Genomic DNA, 12781 nt, shown 5'->3' with positions numbered 1-12781 from the left:
CTTCCCCTAGATTTTTGCATACTTCGTTCAGTGTTCTGTTGATTCCATCCATTGTTCTGCCTGTCCAAGATGGAGATTGACACTCACCTTCATGTCTCTTTCCATTGTCTGTCTGTTAACCCCTAGCTCATTCTTGGTGTGTTGGCATCGTACCAAGTCATTCAGATATTCTGCAAGCCTCAATGTTTTGATGAAAAATTGTAGAAACATAACCAATGCATTTATCTTTCAAAGTTTTGATGTTGAGAGGAGATTAAGGAGACCAGAAAACAGTTTTTCATATTACCAGCAACAACACAGCAGGAATGTGACTGAACATTGCACTCTTCTGTGAGGTTTGCCAAGAGCTGAAACGTTGCTCATTAAATTTGACGATTAATGATTAAATTCGGTTGTTTCCACATTTGTAAGAGTGGCAAAAGATAGTCCAGTTCACAGCAGTAACATGGCTCCTCATGGCTACCTCTCACTTTCTTGGCCAGACATACTTGTACTACTGGCATATTTTGTGTTCGTTCTTGTTGTAGGCGTCTGGGTGAGCGGATGTTTTTTTACATTCATTCTCTTTTTATCCCTATTATCTTAATTATGTGATTTGTTTTTAAAATATTTGCTGAGAAATTTTGAGGGAGGCTGTGAAAACAAAAAGTAAAGAATGTCTGAAGGTTGAAGAAACTGCATCAGAATCAGTAGAGGTGTGTTGCTGTGAAAGAGAATGTGCAAGAGCAAGTGGAATCAAGTGAAACGTTGGAGGATACGTGTATAGAAATATCAAGAAAAGCAAGCTGACCTTCTGTACCTCATATTCTGTCCCTCATATTCATCTTTTGATGTCAAATCCAAATTGATTAAGTTCAATTAAATTGATTAAGCAATATAATAACAAATTTGACTTCACTGTTCCAATACTTATGGAGGGTACTGTATATTTAGAATTCATATGTTCCATATGATTTTCATAATTCCCTTTTACTGCATAATATTGAACAGTTGTCTTTCCAATTTTTTTTTTTTTTTGTGTACAAGATCGAGGCTCGTGAAAGAGCAAACATTAATCACACAAAAAGTCAAACCGACACATAAAACACATAATAAGGGTAGCGGTAGACAAGATGGGGCGAGAGGGGGAAGGACACAAACACAACATTTGAGAGCAGGGACATCGAGAGAACTGTGGGAGGGAGAGGGCTTGGGTGGGGGGGGGGGGGGGGGGGTTGGAGAGGTATAAAACATGGACACTGCAAGGACTTCCAGGAAAGAAGTTGGAATTTCAAAAAGTGGATCTGGGGTGAATTAGAGGGGGTAGAAAAGATCAAGGTTTTGGATGGGATCGTGGTGGATGGGATAAGAGATGGTGGTGAACAGCTGTTTTAAAGACCTGGAGGGAGGAGTGGGATTGAAGGGAGTGGGGGAGTTTGTTCCAGAGGCGGGAGAAAAGGGGAATGAAAGAGTGAAGGCGAGCAGAGAGCCTAGATTTTGGCAGTTCAACCATAAGAGGGTTGCTGGCAGATATTGTGTGACCTGTAGGAATATTTGGGGGACGGAGCACAGAGAGAGCTGGGGGAGCAAGTCCAGAGAGGAGTCGGTAGAAGACAAAGACCACCAACCTGCCTGCGGTGAGTCAGTGAAAGGCCCTCGGAGTTAGCTTCATCGCAGGAGATTCCAATGATTCTGAAAGCTTTGGTTTCAACAGCGTGAGGCCGAGCTAGGTGTGAGGCAGGAGCACCGGCCCAGAGGGGGGAACAGTATTCCATTGAGCTGCGGATGAAAGCCTTGCATGTCGTGAGGAGCTCAGGTGTGCCAAGGAAGGACTTCGCACGACGGAGGATGCCCAGTTGGCGACTGGCTTTGGAGGCCAGCTTGGAAATGTGGTTTTCCCAAGAAAGATCATGGCAGATAGTGAGACCCAAAAGCTTGAGCGACAACTTCTTGGAGAGGATTGTTGAGAAAGTAGATGGGAGGGTTTTCCAGTCGGTCTTTTCGGAGAGACATAGTAAGAGTGTGAGATTTGTCAGGATTGAAAGACATGTTCCACTTGTTTGATTTTAAGGATTTTGAGATTTTGAGGCAAACACAGAGTTGAGTCATTCGACTTTGTTACGTGCGGTGTCAACTGTGTAGATATTTGAGGTAAGGGAGGGGATGGAGGTGGAACAAACACCAGAAACGGATTTGACCAGACGCCACCAGGATTTGGAGGAAGGAGACAGGTTTGAGAGTTCATTCTTGAGTGTGGAGAGATAATGCTTCCTGGTACTCCTGAGGGTAGACACACACTTGTTCCGAGCTTGGTGGAAGGAACTGAGATTGCCTTCAGTTGGATTTGCCTTCCAAGAGGCAAAGGCAAGTTGTTTCAGGGCAAATGTCTCACCACAAGATTCAGTGTACCATGGACGGGAGGAAGGGTAAGACAACTGAAGACGAGATGGGATAAATCTGTGCATGAGAGAGCAGTTTGCTTTGGTAGAATTCCCAGGAAGAATTGATGTCGGAGGCAGTAGAGATGGAAGACCAGTCCAGATGATTTATGGCTGCTTGCAGACCGTGCCAGTCGGCCTGAGTGAAATGCCAGAGAGGGAATGGCCAGAGAGATGTCCACTTTAACAAGCACATGATCAGAAGGACTGATTGGAGCAGAAGAAGAGCAGCAGGCATTTGCAGGGAAGTTAGTCATAACCAAGTCTAGAAGAGAAGATACTCCATTTACTGAGATCCGGGTCAGGAAATTGACAGATTGTGTCAGTCCCAATGAGTCGCAGAAGTCCTTTGCTGAGGTGCCATGGCTGGTGAGAGAGGAACCCACACCCAGCCAGCTGGCATGATGACAGTTGAAGTCACCACATATGAGGAAGAGAGAGAGAGAGTTGAGATGAGTGGATGGTCCATGTTGTCAGACAGCAAAATGTAAATGGAGTCATCACTGTTTGGAGGACGGTACAGAACACATTTTTTTTTTTTTTTTTTTTTTTTGTATACTGAATCGAGGCTCGTGAAAGAGCTAACATTTACTTCACAAACAAATCAACCAGACAAACAAAATATATAAAAAGCGGGAGCGGAAAACAAGATGGGGAGAGAAGGTGAAGCACACAAACACAACATTTGAGAGCAGGGAGATGTGTGGAAGGGAGAGGGCTTGGGGGGAGGAGGCATGGGAAGGGGGGGGGGGGGTGGAGGGAGAAGTATAAAACACAACGACACCAATGACTTCCAGGACAGAAGTTGGTATTTCAAAAAAGTGGAATTGGGGTGAAATTAGCGGGGGTAGAAAAGATCAAGGTTTTGGATGGGGGAAGATAAGAGATGGTGGTGAACAGCTGTTTTAAAGACCTGGAGGGTGGAGTGGGATTGAAGAGAGTGAGGGAGTTTGTTCCAGAGGCGGGAGAAAAGAGGAATGAAGGAGTGAAGGTGAGCAGAGAGTCTTGATTTTGGCAGTTTTGACCATAAGAGGGTTGCAGGCAGATCTTGTGCGACCTGTAGGAATATTTGCGGGACAGAGCCCAGAGAGAGCTGGGGGGGCAAGGCCAGAGAGGAGTCGGTAGAAGATGGAAAGACCACCAACCTGCCTGCGGTGAGTGAGTGAGAGGCCCTTGGAGTTAGCTTCATCGCGGGAGATTCCAATGATTCTGAATGCTTTGGTTTCAACAGCGTGAAGACGAGCTAGGTGTGAGGCAGGAGCACCAGCCCAGAGGGGAGAGCAGTATTCCATTGAGCTGCGGATGAAAGGCCTTGTATGTGGTGAGGAGCTCAGGTGTGCCAAGGAAGGACTTCGCACGACGGAGGATGCCCAGTCGGCGACTGGCTTTGGAGGCCAGATTTGAAATGTGGTTTTCCCAGGAAAGATCATGGCAGATAGTGAGACCCAAAAGCTTGAGTGACAGAACTTCTTGGAGAGGATTATTCAGAAAGTGGATGGGAGGGTTGTCCAGTCGGTCTTTTCGGAGAGACATCGTAAGAGTGTGAGATTTGTCAGGATTGAAAGACATGTTCCACTTGTTTGCCCAGTCTGTGATTTTGTCCAGGTCTGCAGAGAGTGAGGAGGCAGCAGACTGCCGATCTGAGGGATGAAGAATGGAGCGACAGAGAGTAGAGTCATCAGCAAAGAGATACAGAGGATTTTCAAGAGAGTCAGAGAGATCATTGATGAAGACCTAGACAGGGCCTAGAACACTGCCTTATGGAACTCCAGCCTGAACAGGAAGAGGAGATGAGAGAAACCCATTCAGGGCCACACGTTGACTACGACTAGAGAGGAAGTCCGCCAGCCATGCGTGGAGATTTCCATGGATACCAAAAGAGGAGAGTTTGGTGAGCAGAGCGGGGTGCCAGACCGTATCGAAGGCACGTGATATGTCAAGAGAGACTGCTCTAATTTCCTGTTTGGCATTGAGGACCTCCATCCATTGTTGAGAAAGCAGAAGCAGCATGTCCAGAGTAGAGTGTCCAGGTCTGAAACCAAATTGATGATCAGAGATCAAGCCATTGGAGAAGAGGAAAGATTTCATATCTGAAGCAATGATGGATTCCATGACTTTGCTGATAATTGGGAGAAGGCTGATTGGTCTGTAGTTGCTGGGATCTGTTTTCGCACCTTTTTTGTGCAAAGCGGTGATGTTGGCAGATTTCCAAGCAGATGGAAGATGACCTTGAGCAAAAGAGAGGGTGAAGAGAACAGAGAGAGGGAGTGAAAGAGCGGAAGAACAGGATTTTAGGACCCGTGGGCTGATGCCGTCAGGTCCAGTTGCAGAATCCGAGTCGAGGGTTGACAGAAACTTTTCCACCTTGTCAGGAGGAAAGGACACACAGTCCAGGAGCAGCTGGGTACGACTGGGTACGGTGGGTACAGAGAGGGATGGGTTTGGGACACAAGATTTAGAGGCAAACACAGAGTTGAGGCATTCAGCTTTTTCGCGTGCGGAGTCAGCCGTGTGGCCATTTGAGGTGAGGGAGGGGATGGAGGGGGAACAAACACCAGAAACAGATTTGACCAGACGCCACCAGGATTTGGAAGAGGGAGACAGATAAGAGAGTTCGGTCCTGAGAACGGAGAGATATTGTTTCCTGGCTCTCCTGAGCGTGGACACACACTTGTTTCGGGCTTTGTGAAAGGAAATGAGATTTCCTTCCGTTGGATTTGCTTTCCAGGAGACAATATCCTGACATATGAACAAAAGGTGAGAGTGGAGAGGAAGCCGTAGCCAGAGGTACTCCTGGGGGTGGGGTTGGAGAGAGGGCAGTGCAAGGAGGGTGAGGAAGAGCGTTTTTGATAAGGATAGCAACCCCACCACCAGGACGAGGCTCAGGTCTATCATACCGGAGGAAGGAGTAACCAGGAAGAGATATTAAGGAATCAGAGACATCTTGAAGGAGGAAAGTTTCTGTAAAGCAGATCAAGTCTGGATTGTCAGAATCAACCTGAATGGAGAGATCAATCAGGTTTGAGCGAAGGCCCTGGATTTTTGAGGTCCATACCGTTAATGAGGAGAGAGGGGGAGCATCGGGTGCAGGACAGGGGAGGGGAGGGGTAGGGTCAGATGAAGGATGAGAGGGGGAGGTAGGGAGAGCAGTGTCAGAGATTACAGAAGAGTTACAAGAAAGGAAAGGATGAGGAGGACGAAAGGTTTGATGGTGATGGGATGAGGCACAGTGAGGGGTTGTTTGAGGGGGGCAGAGGAAAGTAGAAGGTTGGGGGAGGTGGAGGTATGAGATAGAAGGGAGATGAAGTGGGGAGGAGGCAGCTTTGAGGAGGAGGGGGGAGAATTGAAGAGGGATGGTAGGGGGGGGGAGATTTGAAGGGGAGGGGTTGGGGGGGGGAGTGTTGAAGGGTAGGGGTGAGGAGGGAGTTTAGGAGGGGAGGGGCAAGGGGGGAGTTTGAGAGGGGAGGGGCAAGGGGGAGATTTGGAGGGGAGGGGCAAGGGGTGAGTTTAGAAAGTGGATGATTAATGAAAGATGAACATTTATAACAAATTGGGTTTATTGTGATTTTCAAGTTAGAAATTCGTTTAAGAATGATCGAGGAGGGGTGGAATGAATGTGAATTTAGAGCATGTAGTGAGGAAGAATTATGAGAGATTGAATTTTTTTTTGAAGTGGATGAGTTGAAGAGGAAATCGAAAAGAGCCTTTTAAATATTAAGAAAAACAGCATGTTGTAATATACCACTGAATAAAACATAACCGTGTAAAACAGAACCGTGAAGAACAATCTTATATTCACAAAAATACCAACTGGGAGAGGGCCGAGAGGGACAACCACGAGTCACGTGAACAGGGCAAAAGGTGAAAGGCAAGGAGATAATGGGGGCGGGGCGAGACCGCTCGTGGACAGAAGCACACGTGGAGAAAGGGAAATAAATGTTTGTTTTTTTGCTGTTTTTGTTTTCTTGGGGGGGGGGGGCGTTAAAACGTTAGACAAAGAGTAGATGTTCAGGGAAATTCAGGGGAGAAGGGAAAGATCTAAGAACCAAGCAAAGACAGCGAAGGAAGGAACTTAAGTGAACAAACTTCGACGGGGGAAGCCTCAGGCTACAAGGCTACTCGGCTGCACACGCAGGGCAAACAGAAAACGATTAATTTATTACGAGTTACAGGAAATTCAAACCAAAACGAACTAGAAACAAACAATAACGCATAGACGATAAAATAACGAGTGGAAATTTGACAAACACACGAATGGAAAAATAACTTAACTTTGGATGCCCGGAGAGAACAAAAGTCGCCACCTCGATCGTGAAACCGGAAGCTGCATTTTCCATATTTCCTCCAATAAATGCCCTGGGCGTTTCTTTTTTTTCATTTCCCTTCCAAGGGGGGGGGGGGGGGATGCTTATTGGAAGAGAGGGTATTTATTGGAGGGAGGTTTATTTTTTAATCCCTGTCCGACTTAGTCCAAAACGGGGGCTTATGGATTGGATCTCGTCCATCCGTCCGTGCTTGCTTGCGTCCGCAACCATATCTCCGAGATGTATGGACCGATTGTATTCATACTTGGTAAATAGACAAAACATGATGGTGCACGTATGCACATCATTTTGTTTCACGATGTGATCAAAGATGGCCGACTGTCGGCCATTGTAGTTGTATAAACACCCAATATTGAGCACGTACTCGACCATTTCTCAGACATGCATTTACCGATTTTGTTCAAACTTTGCACACAGATAAATGAATGATGGATTACATATGGACGCCATTTATTTTCGGGATCAGATCCAAGATGACTGACTGGCGGCCATTTTCTTACTCAAATGTGTCCCCAACCATTACTTGACATGCATGGACCGATTTTGTTCAAACTTGGCACAAAGACAATACATGAGAGTGTACATATGCAGAAGATTTTGTTTTATCATCCGGCTAAAAATGGTCGACGTTGAAATTGATTTCAGATTTGTTTTTTGATTTCAGAAAATAAGAAAATTTCAGAAAAAGAAATTGAAACCATATTGGGTTCAAAAGGGGATCGCTTTATCGATATTGGTGAAGTCTGTAAAGGTTATTGATGCCGGGTTTTTGATGGTAACTAATACAATCGTAAGTTCCATTATGGATTGAGGACACCAGGCACTTTGATGTCAGAGACTTTGAAAAGGTTAATACATAAGTTTGACTAGATTGGCTGTCAGAAGGTTTCTTTTCTCTGTTAACTTTTCTTCATATTATTATCCTACCTCAGTCATCCTACAAAGCCAACCGAAGAACAGTGGGCGGGTTCTTCCTGGCAGGGAGAAGCATGACTTGGTTACCGGTAACACTCACAAAACTCACTATGTTATCACTTATCACTTGCCATGCACAATGCAAATCCAAAAACTGATTTGTGTATGTGTGTGTGTGTGTGTGTGTTTGTGTGTGTGTGTATACAGTGCCTTCAGAAAGTATTCATACCCCTTGACTTTTTCCCATTTCGTTGTTGGTCTGAATTTAAAATGGAATAAATTGAGATTTTTTGTCACTGATCTACACATAATACCTCATAATGTCAAAGTGGATTTTTTTTTTGAAATTTCTATAAAATACTTAAAAGTTGAATACAGAAATATCTAATTTACATAACTATTCAACCCCCTGAGTCAATACTGTGTAGGTCGGTGAGTGTCAGTGAACAGCAATCTTCAAGTCTTCCGCAGATTCTCCATGGGATTCAAGTCTTGGCTTTGGCTGGGCCACTGGGCCACTAAAGGACTTTCACGTTCTTTTTCTGAAGCCATTCCAATTTTGCCTTGGCTGTATGCTTGGGGGTCAATGTCCTGTTGGTAGATAAATCTTTGCTGCAGTCAAAAGTCTTTTGCACTCTGGCACAGGTTCTCCTCAAAGATTTTGCTCCATTTAATGTTCCCTCTTTTCATACAAGTCTCCTTGTCCCTGCCGCTGAGAAGCATCCCGATAGCATGATGCTGCCACTACCAAGCTTTATTGTAGGGATGCTGTTAGATTGATGATGAGCTGTGCTCAGTTTCTGCGAGATGTAGCGCTTTACATTCTGGCCATACAGACTTCAATTTTCGTCTCATCAGGCCACAGAATCTTTTGCCTCATACTCTGAGTCTTTCACATGCCTTTTTGCAAACTCCACGCGTGCTCGCATGTGCCTTTTCTCTGAAGTGGCTTCTGTCTGGCCACTCTCCCATAAAGCCTACATTTGTGAATTGCTGCAGACAGACTCTGTTGTCCTTCCGGCAGGTTCTCCCATCTCAGCCAAGGAACTCTGTAGCTCTGTCAAAGTGGTTATTTGATTCTTGGTCATCTCCCTGACCAAGGTCTTTCTTGCCCGGTTGCCCAGTTTGGTCGGACGGCCAGCTCTAGTAAGAGTCTGGGTCGTTCCATATTCTTTCAATTTCCTAATGATGGAGCTCATTATGCCATTGCGGAACTTTCAACACAACACAACACTAAATCTTATACCCTTCCCCTGATCTATTCGTCTTCACAATTCAATCTCAGAGTTCTACGGACAGTTCCTTGGACTTCATGGAAGAGTTTCTGCTCTGACATACACTGTCAACTGTGGGACCTTACATATATAAAGGTGTGTTTCCTTCTAAATCATGTCCAATCAATTGAATTGGCCACAGATGGACTTCAGTTCAGTTAAGTTGTAGAGACATCTCAAGGATGATGAAAGGAAATTAGATGCACCTGAGCTCAATTTGGGTGACATAGCAAAGGTGTTGAATACTTATTGACTGGACATTTCAGCTTTTCATTTTTAATGATACAGTATTGCAAAACAATCTAAAAATAACATCGATTTTGACATTATGTGGTATTATGTGTCGATCAGTGAGAAAAAAAATCTATTTAATCCATTTTTTATTCAGCCTGTAACAACAAAATGTGAAAAAGTCAAGGGGTGTGAATACTTTCTGAAGGTGTATATATATATATATATATATATATATATATATATATATATATATATATATATACATATATATATATATATATATATATATATATACATATATATATATATATATATATATATATATATATATATATATATATATATATATATATATATATATATATATACATATATATATATATATATATATATATATATACATATATATATATATATATATATATATATATATACATATATATATATATATATATATATATATATATATATATATTATATAATATATATATATATATATATATATATATATATATATATATGTATGTGTCGTAGGTTGTTATCTCCTTATGCGGGTTTCAGAAGGTGGAGCGGAGCCCTAACCGGTCTTAAAGTATCCACTTTCGTGTGTGTGTGTCGGTGTGTAAACATTATCAAATACTATTTATTTACTGAATCCGAAAAATGCACAAGGGACCTTCTAAGATGAGAAATGTCAGCGAAAAAGTTGTATTCGGGACTGGTGGTGTAAAGCAAAGCGAAGGATATGTTGCGGACTGCCAAAAAACCAAGAAGGCTAATCGTGGTTGCAACGCTTGGTGGACAAACATGGAGTGCTTGTATTACAACAAGCATTCTGAGTATGGCGCTGCAATACATGTCCCCTATCGGCAGTCTGTCGTCCGGAAAACTGTTGGGGAAATTACCAATGGTTATTTATCCACAGGTTCTGAATCGTTCCCAATCGCTAATTACCTCAGGACGGGCTCACCTGTGATTCGCACTCGGGACTTCGATTTATACACCTTGCAGACAGGTCAGCAGAAGCACGAGAAAATACGTTGTTGATAAAGAACCTTTCGAGTCGCTAAATATCAGTAATTTATTATATTTTCCGGTTCACGATCAATGATCGATGTGTATATATATATATATGTTGCTCGGCTTGGCTCCACCCCTCCGGAAAGCGCGCACTGTGTCGCGCTGTTGACGTTTGCGAGACGAGGCTGAGGGCGCGCGGTGCGGCTTGAGGAGAACTCCAGAATAAACAAGAGATATCCATTTTTAAAATATTGTCGTTTAATTAACGATATCTGCCAAACCACGCGCCCTATCGCAAATTCCAAAAGGACATTTTAGTAAACTGACATGCTGAACAGATCTGTGAAGTTTCCCCTCGATTGGATCAAAAATGAGAGAGGGGCTCGGTTTTAAAGGTTTATGCTTAAAAACTTCATAACTCTGAAACCATGTGACGCATGATGTCATGCTCGTTGACTTTTTTGTTCGTCATGGGTATGCGATGCTGCCTGAAAAGTTTGGCCTCGATCTGTTTAGCTGTTGCAGAGAAAAATGGGTTTTCGTGTTTTCACGAAAAACAATATGGCGGCCGAACCACGTGACCTGCGACGTCATAATTACCATTAAAATATTGTACAGACCGAGTCCCTCATATGGTGAAAATTTGATCTCAATCGGTCCAATTATTGCAGAGAAAATCTTTTTTAAAGGAAATTAAAACTTAAAATGGCACTGAGTTAAGCATCATCAGAATTATCAGATTCCCAAAGTTCAAAGTGCCATAACTTTGTCAAAAATGATCGAAACGTCGTGAAGTTCGAATTTGATCTGTAACTTAACATGAGGAAACCATGTGCCAAGTTTGAAATCATTAGCATTAAGCGTTTAGAAAAAAAGTCCGGAAAACTGTTCTTTGCGTGACGGACTCACGGACTGACTGACGGACGGAGGGACGGCGTGCAAACCTATAGTCCCCTCCGGTGTACACCGGTAGGGGACTAATAAGTGTCAGGTGTCCGTCAGAAGTAGGAAATGCAACAAAATGTAATGTGCTGAGAGCCATTGCTGATAATGATCCTGATCTTTGTTTTAAAGAAGTACCGCAGGCAGCTATGCTTGTGAGTGTCATGGGGTAAATAACACCTCCATTGTCTTGACTGAATTTTATCGACTTGTCTTGCACTCGACCTGTCCATGGAATTGGGAAAGAAAAATGGAAAAAAATTCCAATACGACTTGTACTCCACATCGACATATCGGCCGAAAATATGGTGTATATTTACACAGGGTGAATCAGATTAACGTGCAAGCACTTCCTCTGCTCAAATGTCAGTTGATTATTGTCGATCAATCGGTATATATATATATGTGGAGGGTTTCTCCCAAACAATGGAGGGTTTCTTACATGCACAGCTTGTTTCAAATCCCCCCCACAACATCTCGATGGGATTTAGATCCGGGCTTTCACTTGGCCATTGCAGAACCCTCCATTTCTTTCTTTTCAGCCATTCCTTGGTGGATTTACTGGTATGTTTAGGGTCATTGTCATGTTGCAAGGTCCACCTTCGGTTGAGCTTCAACTTCCCGACAGATGGCCTCACATTATCCTCAAGCACCCTCTGGTACAATGAAGAATTCATCGTGGATTCTATGATGGTGAGCTGCCCAGGCCCTGATGCAGCAAAGCTGCCCCAAACCATAATATTTCCACCACCATGCTTTACAGTTGGTATCAGGTTCTTGTGGTCAAATGCTGTCTTTGGTTTTCGCCAAACATGTCTTCTGGTACTGTTTTTTTTTTTTTTTTTTTTTTTTTTTTTTTGTATACAAGATCGAGGCTCGTGAAAGAGCGAACATTAATCACACAGAAAGACAAACCGACACATAAAACATATAACATCGGGAGCGGTAGACAAGATGGGGAGAGAGGGGGAAGGACACAAACACAACATTTGAGAGCAGGGACCGAGAGACATGGAGACATCGAGAGATCTGAGAGAGGGCGAGGGCTTTGGGGGGGGGGGGCATGGGAAGGGGGCGGTGGGAGAGGTATAAAACATATGGACACTGCCAGGACTTCCAGGAAAGAAGTTGGAATTTCAAACAAGGTGGATCTGGGGTGAATTAGCGGGGGTAGAAAAGATCAAGGTTTTGGATGGGGGAAGATAAGAGATGGTGGTGAACAGCTGTTTTAAAGACCTGGAGGGAGGAGTGGGATTGAAGGGAGTGAGGGAGTTTGTTCCAGAGGCGGGAGAAAAGAGGAATGAAAGAGTGAAGGTGAGCAGAGAGCCGAGATTTCGGCAGTTTAACCATCAGAGGGTTGCTGGCAGATCTTGTGCGACCTGTATGAATATTTGGGGGACAGAGCACAGAGAGAGCTGGGGGTGCAAGGCCGGAGAGGAGTCGGTAGAAGACAGAAAGACCACCTACCTGCCTGCGGTGAGTGAGTGAAAGGCCCTCAGAGATAGCTTCATCGCGGGAGATTCCAATAATTCTGAAAGCTTTGGTTTCAACAGCGTGAAGCCGAGCTAGGTGTGAGGCAGGAGCACCGGCCCATAGGGGAGAACAGTATTCCATTGAGCTGCGGATGAAAGCCTTGTATGTGGTGAGGAGCTCA

General features: G+C 43.9%; 1 protein-coding gene across 2 annotated transcripts in view; it reads left to right on the top strand.

Moving 5' to 3' along the window:
* The first annotated feature begins 408 nt into the window (after positions 1-408).
* Positions 409-12781, top strand: part of LOC137429296 (sodium/glucose cotransporter 4) — a 90397-nt gene continuing 78024 nt past the window's right edge. The window contains exons 1-2 of one of the 2 annotated variants that reach the window (XM_068119262.2): positions 409-535; positions 7675-7746. In XM_068119262.2, coding sequence (XP_067975363.2) covers positions 446-535; positions 7675-7746 — 162 coding nt within the window. In that variant the 5' untranslated portion in view covers positions 409-445. The remainder of the gene's footprint in view (positions 536-7674; positions 7747-12781) is intronic. The other variant, XM_068119264.2, reaches the window with a different exon arrangement.

The sequence above is a fragment of the Myxine glutinosa genome, chromosome 1, assembly GCF_964187855.1.
Source record: "Myxine glutinosa chromosome 1, kmMyxGlut1.1, whole genome shotgun sequence".
In the NCBI taxonomy this organism is placed as follows: Eukaryota; Metazoa; Chordata; class Myxini; order Myxiniformes; family Myxinidae; genus Myxine; species Myxine glutinosa.
Note: the sequence above shows the minus strand (reverse complement) of the source record. Positions and strands in the feature narration are given on the sequence as shown.